The 10,118-nt window shown below is 35.6% G+C and overlaps 1 protein-coding gene across 1 annotated transcript in view; it reads left to right on the top strand.

Moving 5' to 3' along the window:
* Positions 1–10,118, top strand: part of OSBPL8 (oxysterol binding protein like 8) — a 165,505-nt gene that overhangs the window by 128,138 nt on the left and 27,249 nt on the right. Inside the window, exons 9-12 of the mRNA XM_019653200.1 lie at positions 2,917–3,154; positions 3,768–3,952; positions 8,048–8,129; positions 8,419–8,517. Of these exons, the coding sequence (XP_019508745.1) occupies positions 2,917–3,154; positions 3,768–3,952; positions 8,048–8,129; positions 8,419–8,517 (604 nt within the window). The remainder of the gene's footprint in view (positions 1–2,916; positions 3,155–3,767; positions 3,953–8,047; positions 8,130–8,418; positions 8,518–10,118) is intronic.

Here is a 10,118-nt window from a genome sequence, read left to right as displayed (position 1 = left end):
ATATATGTATATGTATTTCTCCAGGGAAACTATGAAGCATAGTACTTTGTTTGAGGTTCAGCGGTTTGTTGAGGTTCATGTTTCTTTTGGTGCTTAGTAGGAAAAACATTAGACTTCCCCTTTTCCTCTCTTATCCCAATGCTTAGCTTCTGTTCTACAGCCACTTACTCAGCCACTTAATCAGCATTGGGGTTACTCTCCTCAAGGTTAGACCGCTGCTCTCTTCCCCTGTAACTTGAGGTAAACGTTTTTTGTTTGGTTTTTTTTTTTCTTATCCTTTTGCTTAACTCTTTTTCTTCACTTCATTTTACAAGCCTCCATTACCTGGACTTTTACACTCTTTCTTTGCAGACTTATAATCTAGAGTTATCTTAATCCTGAATATGGAAGCCTGAATGGGATAGAATTGGGGGTGGGGACACAATTTATATAGGAAAAATGGGTGTTTGTTGGGGCCTCTTACAGAGATTTTTCCCTCAGAGCTCTTTAGCTGTAAAATGTTCATTATTTTTATTGAATACCAGGTAATTTGTAACTTTGGGGATCTTAAAAATTCATCTGCTTCACATATTTACTTAATAAATTTTTGAACCTTTTTTTTGTAGAAGATACCATACATTTTTCTGTATAATTCATCACATTGTTGATAGGGAGATGAATCAGATATGATCCTAAATTTGAATACATCATAACAGTTTACTAGTTGTGTGATCCTGGAGAGAGATTCTGTTTTGTTTTGTTTGGTTTGAAACCTATAAATGCCTGGCAGCTATAAATAGTAGGAAGACAAGAAGGGCATAAACAACCACAGGAGAGTTGCTTTAGGGTAATATACGTAAGATCAGGAAAATTAAGAGGTTGAAAACATAGCATCCAGCTAGGCAATCAGGGAGAGGATCAATATAACAGACTTTTACAAAAGTAGAATCAACATATCAACATGTTTATTTGGCTGTATGATGGAAAATGAACAGGGAGCTGATGATGCAGAGGTGAGGGGTTGGGAGCCTCGCTTGAAGACTTAGAGTCTGCTTGGATATAAGGGACAGGGAGTGTGTGAAGTTAAAGAAGATTACCAAGCTTTAAGCCTGAGTAACTGGGAAGATAATGGTATAATAAAAACAAAGGACCATGTTTGGGAGATAATACTTGACTAAATATTGTACATGTTGAGGCTGCAGTGGCCCCAGGACATATAGATGATGTCAGCCAAGCATTTAAAATAAAAACATGGGTCTAAAGCTTATTCCTGCATGCATGGGTTTGGAAATCAAATACAAATGATGATGAAGCCTTGAAATTGGGTAGCTTGACAAAGGAGAGAGAGGATATAGAAAATAGAAAAGGGCCAAGGAAGATGAAAATATCTATGGACAGAAGGAAGTAAGAGAGATCAGAGAGCTTAGAAGGTAAAACCACGGTTACATGGAACGCAAGCACTAAGATCATAATCTTCATCAAAATCCAGGGATGCAGAGAAGTCACAGGAGGTGAAAATTAGACAAGGATATTGGGTTTGTCAGCTAAGCCATCATTAGTGACCTTTAGGGAACAGATTTCACTGGATTTAGGGGAATGAAGGCCAGATCGTGAGTGGTTAAGGAGAGACTAGACAGTAAGAAGGCAGAGACAGCAATTTTAGACTACTTTTTAAAAATATGTGATAGTCATGGGGATGTAAAGTATAGGGATTATAATCAATAATGTGGTAATAACTCTGTATAGTGCCAGGCGGGTACTGTTGAATAACTATGATGTACACCTGAAACTAATATAATATTGTATGTTAGCTATATTTTAATAAAAATCTTTTGAAAAAAGAAATATGACCTCATAAAATTGCATAAGGAGTTTAATTTACAGTATTCTTTGTAACAATCTATTGTAATGCAGCTATCACAGAAAAAATAAAAATGTATGGTTGTAAAGGGAAAGAAAGAAAATAATATGTATATAAAAATGAATATCTATTAGAAATTCTCTGGTTAAGATTCAACAAATGAAGATTTTGGAAAAATAGAGACTAATATAGGAATCAAATAGAACTTCTTTGCTCTGTTACTATCTCAGCATTGTTAAAATATAATGGCATTGTATATTCATTTTTAAAGTACTTTAGTGTTCATTCCTGTAAGTTTATTATAGCAAATGAAACCCACTTTCCTAAATAAGAAATTTCTTTAAAAAAATTTATTTTGACAATGAGTTGTTTTTTTAATCTTCGTTTTTGTACATATTACTAACCCTAATCACTTTAGGGTTAGTAAAAACAAAGTTGGGTATAGCAGTTTGTCCATTTTAGGCTATAGGTTCATTTCCTTAAACTGAAATTTTGATTTCCAGTCCTCCCTGGGTTTTTATTCCTCAAGATTAAGCCTATTGGTCAAGTATTAAATACTTATAATTACTTATCTTTTACATTTTCTTGTTTTATTCTCGAACTTAAATTTGAATGACTTTGGATACATTTACAGGTGGAAAGTCATAATTCATATATGTTCACTTCAGAATTTAATGATCTTGAGTGGAAGTTTTTTTTCGGATCAGAAGTGACAGGTTGGTTCCAATGATGATGACTGCAAAACTAAGAAAATAAGCAAGCCATAGTATAAAATTTTGCTTTTAGAAAATTTTAGCCCCAAGTGGTAGAGATAAAGAGCTCAGTGTGTCATCTTTTAACATTTCCCCAGATTTTTACTTAACTTCACTGTGCCATTTACTAATATGTAAAGTGAGAATAGTTAACCTATTTTATAGGGTTATTTTGAGGATTAAATGAGTAAAACTATATAAAGCACTACGAACAGTGCCCAGCACATAGTAAATTCTCAATGAATGTTAAATATCATCTTTATTTGTAAATTAAATATGCTTAACCTCCTTTTATTCTTCCTTCTAATAATTGCTTCCCTTAAGGTTAAATGATAGTGAAATTGAACGACAGCATTTTAAGGACCAAGATATGTATTCTGATAAATCTGATAAAGAAAATGATCAAGAACATGATGAGTCTGACAATGAGGTGCTGGGGAAGAGTGAAGAAAGTGACACCGATACATCCGAAAGGCAAGATGACTCATATATCGAACCTGAGCCTGTCGAGCCTTTAAAGGAGACGACCTACACTGAACAGAGCCACGAGGAACTTGGCGAGGTAAAGGCCTGTGATTTTCAGAGATTAGGGTTTTCTGATTCTTGGGAGTTTTTAAATGCAATTGAATATATTATTTGTTTGACCTGTTGCTTATCTTTCCTAAAAGAGAATATTCCTATGATACCTATTGTATTTTAAAAGTTGCATACATACGAAACATATCAGGATTTATAAATAGCTAAAAACATATAGTACTCATACAAATATAACATATTCTGTTAAATTTAAAGTTTATATTTTCTTCAGCTTTGCTTTTAAATTAGTATACTGCTTGATGTCCTTGCCAGGTACAAAGTAAACTGCAAGGAAACATGAGTGTATAACTCTGTTATTGCTTGTGCATAGAAGTAAAGATAATAAAATGGAGTATAATATTTTTGGTAATGGATTCTTTGCATAGATCATTCACTTTGATGTCTCTTGCAACTACCCTTTTTACATAAATCTTATAGCTGTAGACTTTGTTTATTACCTAATGGGTTATTTCCACATTTTAAGGATGCTTGGAATAGTCAAATAGAGAATTCTGGATTTCAACATTAGCTATCTTTTACTTGCATCTGTATGTCTGAAATAAATATAACATTTCAGTATTTGTTGTTAATTGCTAAAGGCAGGTGAGGCTTCTCAAACAGAAACTGTGTCTGAAGAAAACAAAAGCCTTATCTGGACACTGCTGAAACAAGTCCGTCCTGGCATGGACCTGTCCAGGGTGGTTCTGCCCACATTTATCTTGGAACCTCGTTCTTTCCTGGATAAACTTTCAGATTACTACTATCATGCAGATTTCCTGTCTGAGTAAGTAGATTCTCATTTCTTAAAATAGAAGGTGCTTCATGGGTTTAGAGATTTTTTTCCAGAGTGCTATTTAATGGTTATGCCTTACCAAAATCGGGCTCTACTGAGATACCCCTCTCTCTTCTCCACCACTCTTACAGTGGACCTTAATAGGAAGCATGTTTAATACTTTGGCATAATGTTTTCAGTTATGAAGTTGAACTGAGATGACAAGCTGAGGAGGAGGGAATTTTACCCCTCACCCGATAGCATTGCTATCACAGGCTCTCTGACTGTTTTCTGACCTAACATGGGGACAGGTGGCTGGCACTGTTTGTTCTCCCACCTCAGCCCTTGTTCAGGTCCTTTGCAGGGGCTTGTGATTTTGTTTATACTTATCCTCTCTGCATGCTTGTGAGGCCCATGCAGCTCACCAGAACCAGAATGCCCTGCCACTTGCTGGCACTTGGCATAAATCCCCACTTTCATCTTTACCTTTCCTCCTGCCAGCTGATCCTGGGTACAAGTCAGAAACAGGTAGGCATAAAGGAGGTAGAGGAGGAACTGTCCACCTCTGTCCCAGCAATTGATTCGAGAACCAATAAAAGGCAGCAACTATATGCATGCCTTTCCAAGTTTCACCTGCCATCCCCATTTTAGCAGCCATGTGTTTCAAGGCACTGTGTTTCCTAAGACACTATGTTCTGACCCTACGACTTGATTTTTAGATTCTGCATCAATATCTGTATTTAGTGTTTTTAGTTGCATTATTAGTCTATTAATTGCATTAACCAACATGGCAAAAAAAAATAAGTGAATCAAAAGATTATTGATAAACTGGGGGAGATTTTTGCCAATTAAATCATATACAAAATGTTAATCCCCTAAAATAAAAAGAACTCTTAAAAAGTGAATGAAAATGATCAACAACCTAATAGAGAAAAGATACTACTTTTCATCCATCACATTGACCAAAAGTCCAAAAGCTTTTATACCCCAGTTCGGCCTTATGTCTTCTTATAGTTCTTTGTTTTATCTGTCTAGAGATTCATTTCTTTCAGAGTGGATGAATCACAGTAAGATCTTAAGATATGCCCATTTTCCCAAATTGAAAATTTTCACTTTTCTGGGAACACACACTATTTTATTGCCAAGGCTGCATGCAACAGGCACTTATACACTGCTGCTGGGCAATACAAACTATTAATAGCACTGCACTTTTGAAAGGAACCAGAATTATAGTTCCATTCAATCCTTTGATCCAGTAACCCTGCTTCTGGGAATAATCCCTACAGACATAGCTCCACATATACAAAATGACATATATACAAGGTTGTGGCAGTAGGGTTTGTAGTAGTATAAAATTAGATAACTCAAGTATCCATCTGTAGTTGACTGGTTAAATTAAGTATGATGCCCCACACGTAAACTGATATGCAGGGATCTTCAGGATTATATGTATATGTGAACAAAGCAAAGTACAGAAGAATATGTGTAGTCTGCTACCTTTTTTAAAAAACAAAAACTACATATGTATATTCTTTATGCATAAAGAAAAATTGTTTCTTAAAAAAAGGCAACTAAAAAATGTTGCCTATAGAACATAACAGTATGGAGAGATGGAGCAATACCAAGACATGTACTTTTTTATATTGCTTCGAGTTTTTAACTGTGTAGTCTATATATGTGTAAAACTTAAAATATCGTAATAAGAGAATTTAAACCAGGAGAGGGAGAGAAAAATCAGAGGGTGTTATTCCTGTAAAGCACAGCCTTCCAACTTGGCATAATTATCAGTAAGCCTAGGCCTAGCCTCCTCCATCTTACACTTCATCTTCAGAATTCACTACACTGAACCATCAGACATGCTTGAAGAGTGTACTATTGGGTCTTCAGAAAAGTCATGACGCATGTTTGCAACAGATGGTACTAGTTCATTTTTAGAAATACTAGAATCATTCGCATCTATGTAATTGCTATGTCATTTGACAGCTGACAGTTCTAGCTTCATTCTAAAAAAAATTGAGCAATTTGATTGGGTTTTGGAGATTTTACAACAAGTTGAAGATGGAAGACCAAACTGCATTTTTGCCATATTTTACTGTTTTACTTTCATAAAGGGAGAACGCGCGTCAAGCTTGTGAAAAGTTGCATAAAGTTTACGGTGACAATGCTCTCCAAGAACGTCAGAGCAACAATGGTTCCTGAAATTCCGTGCTGGTGATTTTGATCTCAACGACGCTCCTTGGTCAGGGAGGCCTACCGAGGTTGATGACAACAAAATAAAGGCATTCATTAAGTCAAACCCACGTTACACGACACGAGAGATTGCAGAAACATTCTACATCCATCATTCAAGTGTTCACGACCACCTGAAGAAGCTGGGATACGTAAGCAAGCTTGATATTTGGGTTCTGCACGAACTCAAAGAAGTTCATTTGAAGGCGTGTGTAAACATCTGTAATATGCTCATAAAGTGTGAGGAAAACAATCTTTTTTTGAAACAACTGATAACTAGCTGGTGATGAGAAGTGGATTGTTTACAACAGTGTGGTGCACAAACAGTCTTGGTCCCGACGTGATGATTCACCTCAAATGACATAGAAAGCAGACATTCATCAGAGGAAGGTTATGCTGTCAGTATGGTGGGATTTTAAAGGTGTCGTGTTTTTTGAGTTCCTACCAAGGAACCAAATAATCAATTCGAATGTGTACTGTCGGCAGTTGGACAGTTTGAATGAATCCATCATCCAGAAACATCCAGAGCTTGTTAATTGTAAAGGAGTTGTGTTCCATCGTGACAACGCAAGACCACACACAAGTTTGATCACCCATCAAAAATTATTGGAGCTTGGATGGGATGCGTTGCCACACCCACCATACTCGCCTGACCTTGTGCCATCAGACTTCACTTGTTTCGCTCTCTTCAAAACTACTTGCGTAGTATAACGTTCAATTCAGATGAGGCTGTAAATGAGCACCTTGTTCAGTTTTTTGCAAATAATAACAGGTCCTTCTATGAACGAGAAATTATGAAGCTCACTGAAAGATGGCAAAAGGTTATCGAACAAAACGAGCAATATATTGATTGATCTTTGTTCTTTATGTAAATAAATGGCCTTTGAAAAACATAGACAAAATACGTCATGACTTTTCTGAAGAACCAATAGTTAAATTGTAAGATAAATAACCAATAAACAAATTAACTAACTTCTCAGTAGAATTCACTTCTGATGTACACAATCAATGTTTTGCATTGTTTATATCAACAGCAAAAGGGCAAAGAGGCAGTGAGTCGTGTCTTCTAAAAATTTCTTCTTTAAAATGAAAATTATTCTTTGATTACCTGTTATACTGGTATTAATAGTTTGTTCACTCTAGAAAATCATTTGGTAGCACATAGGGGAGGTTACAGGCTAAAAATGGGTTAAAACCTTTTGATTGGTTTAAATTATTTTAAATCTTCCATATTTGTGATTTGAAATGCCTGTGTTTTGCCCAAGGGACAAAAAAAGCATATAGTCCTATACACTTAGGGAGGCAGTTTGTGCAGGAGAAGCTAACGTGATCCTGTTGCCCCCACTCCATGTGCTACAGCACTCACTAGTTACCGTGCATCTCATCTAATTAACAGCTGATAAGAGGCTAAATCAAGTGGACATGGTCCTTCTCTGACATGTGGGCTGGAGACCGCTAACAAAGCTGTTAATGCTGCTGCTTGGCCACTGGCCCATTGCAAATGCTAGGCATCAAACAGGGCATGGATCTCAAAATCTATGTGTATTTTTTTAAATCACAGTTTCTCACAGAACCCCTAGCAACATCTAGGGTTCTCCAGAACCCCAGTTGTGAAATCTTGGTTTGGAGAGTTTCCAAAAACTACTTCAGCAAAGACCTGGGCAGTACATCAAAGAATAGGAAAAGTGGGGAGAAAAGTAACCAGACTTTGAAAATTGATTCTTGCAAACTGATGTGTGTGGCTGTTTTTGCCCTGTATTTTAAATATGAATTATGTTTTCCAATCATATCTCATACTCAACTGTTGACTTGATAAATATGAAGGAGAATTTGTGATATATTCTGTAAAATTTTTGTGTTTACCATTTTGTTTTTTAGGGCTGCTCTTGAAGAAAATCCTTATTTCCGATTGAAGAAAGTAGTGAAATGGTACTTGTCAGGATTCTATAAAAAGCCAAAGGTAATATTTGTATTTTACTTTCTTTAGCCTTATATGAGTTCTTTAGTTTTTGTTATTAGATTATTTATTAATAATTGCTTTGCAGGGTCTTTTTGAGTTAGCAAAATTGCAAAATACTTGATCATTTAGACCTGTATTATGATTAAAGTCATTTAACTTTATTCATTTCACTACTATGAAATTTTGTAAGGATAAGCTCCCAGATGATACAGCTAAACTCATCTTGACTGGTTTGAACTATTTTGAATCTTCCATATTTGTAATTTGAAATTTGTATGTTTTTTACTAGGGACTGAAGAAACCTTATAATCCTATACTTGGTGAGACTTTCCGTTGTTTGTGGATTCATCCCAGAACAAACAGCAAAACTTTTTATATTGCTGAACAGGTATTAGAAATGTGTGTTACTGAAACAAAACTGAATTAGAAGTTACTGGGATATTTTCATAGAAAACATTAACTCAGTAAACTTACTGTTGATTAACCTTTATTTGTGAACATTTAATAAGCATTTTACCTTTTAGTACTGAGTACTACTAAATACATACTCATAAATCATACTGTTACAGTCATGGAATCTTGTGACCGTGTGTCCCACCCCACTCCCCCCCCCACACACACACACACCTTTTTTGCCATAATTCTTCAGTGTTTCCCCAGTTACTAAATCAAATTTACATCTATTGGGTTGTCGGAAAAGTCATGACATATTTTTTCTCTGTTTTCGTTGCAAAAATGTGTTACGACTTTTCCGACAACCCAATATTTATCTGGCATCCAAGGTTTTCCATATCTTTTAAATTTACCTCAAATTACATGTCTTTCTGAGCCCTCCACAATAGTTACACCTATGCATTCACAGTTAGGTGACCTGATACTTTTTTGCCTTAGTATGTTTACATTTAATTCTCCCACCCCAGTATTTCTTCTTAGCCATTCTTCATTTAAACAAAACCTGACCTCTTCTTTCATGGTCCAGATGACTGCAGCTCCTAGTGACTTTTCATCTCAAACTTCTGTATTATTTTTTTGTGATTACCTATTAAGCTATTCTTTTAACACTTGTATTAACTTTTTATAGAACACTTATTTCCCTAATTGAATTGTTAGCCCTTTGAAGGTATACCCTCCCCATAATACATCTTTTTATTGCACATGGTAGGCAGTCATAAAATATTTCTTAGTTTTAATGTTTCATTAATTTAAACTTATATACACCTATATTCACAGTTGTCACTCTTCTCCCACCCTTGTCCTAACAAGCCTGAAGCATATGACATGAAGCATATGTTATCTCTCAATAACAGTGGATCCTTATTATAATAATTCTCACTTGGAGTGTAAAGAGGATGAGGAGACCATGTGGCATTTGAAAAACCTTCCTCTTCCCTAGAGATTTTAATATTCTCCTCAGATTGAAACCAAGTATTTGTATTAATTTTTTCAATTAATAATTGTAACACCTTGCATTTTAGTTCGTTATAATTCTTCACTAAATTGAGACTAAATTGAGAAGAGTGTAATTTTAGCTTTATGTCATTTCAGAAAACACAAGATGTATTTATATTTAAAATGTTAGATTATTAAAATAACATATTTATCAAAGCTTTTGTTAGTTTCCTACAGCCTATTCAGTAATCTATTTGAAGACTAGCCACTGTGTTAGTTATATTTATAACAAAGTACTGCCAAAACTGAATTGCTTAAAACAACATTTATTATCTGATACAATGAGTTTTGGGAATCTGGGGGCTCCTAGCTGGGTGGTTCTCTCTCAGGGCCTCTCATGAGGTTGTGGTCAAGATGTCTGTCAGCTTTGCAGTCCTCTGAAGGTTTAACTGAGCTGGAAGATTCTACTTCCAAGCTCATCACATGATTTTTGACAATAGGACATGAGCCTCTGCATAGGATTGTTCACAATGTGGAAGCTGGCTTCTTAGAGCTAATGATCTGGGGTGGGGCAGGAGGTGGAGAGAGAGATAGAGAGAG

The sequence above is a fragment of the Hipposideros armiger genome, unplaced genomic scaffold (assembly GCF_001890085.2).
Source record: "Hipposideros armiger isolate ML-2016 unplaced genomic scaffold, ASM189008v1 scaffold_199, whole genome shotgun sequence".
NCBI classification, from domain to species: domain Eukaryota; kingdom Metazoa; phylum Chordata; class Mammalia; order Chiroptera; family Hipposideridae; genus Hipposideros; species Hipposideros armiger.
The sequence above is the reverse complement of the archived record's forward strand: the minus strand, read 5'-3'. Positions and strand labels throughout refer to the sequence as shown.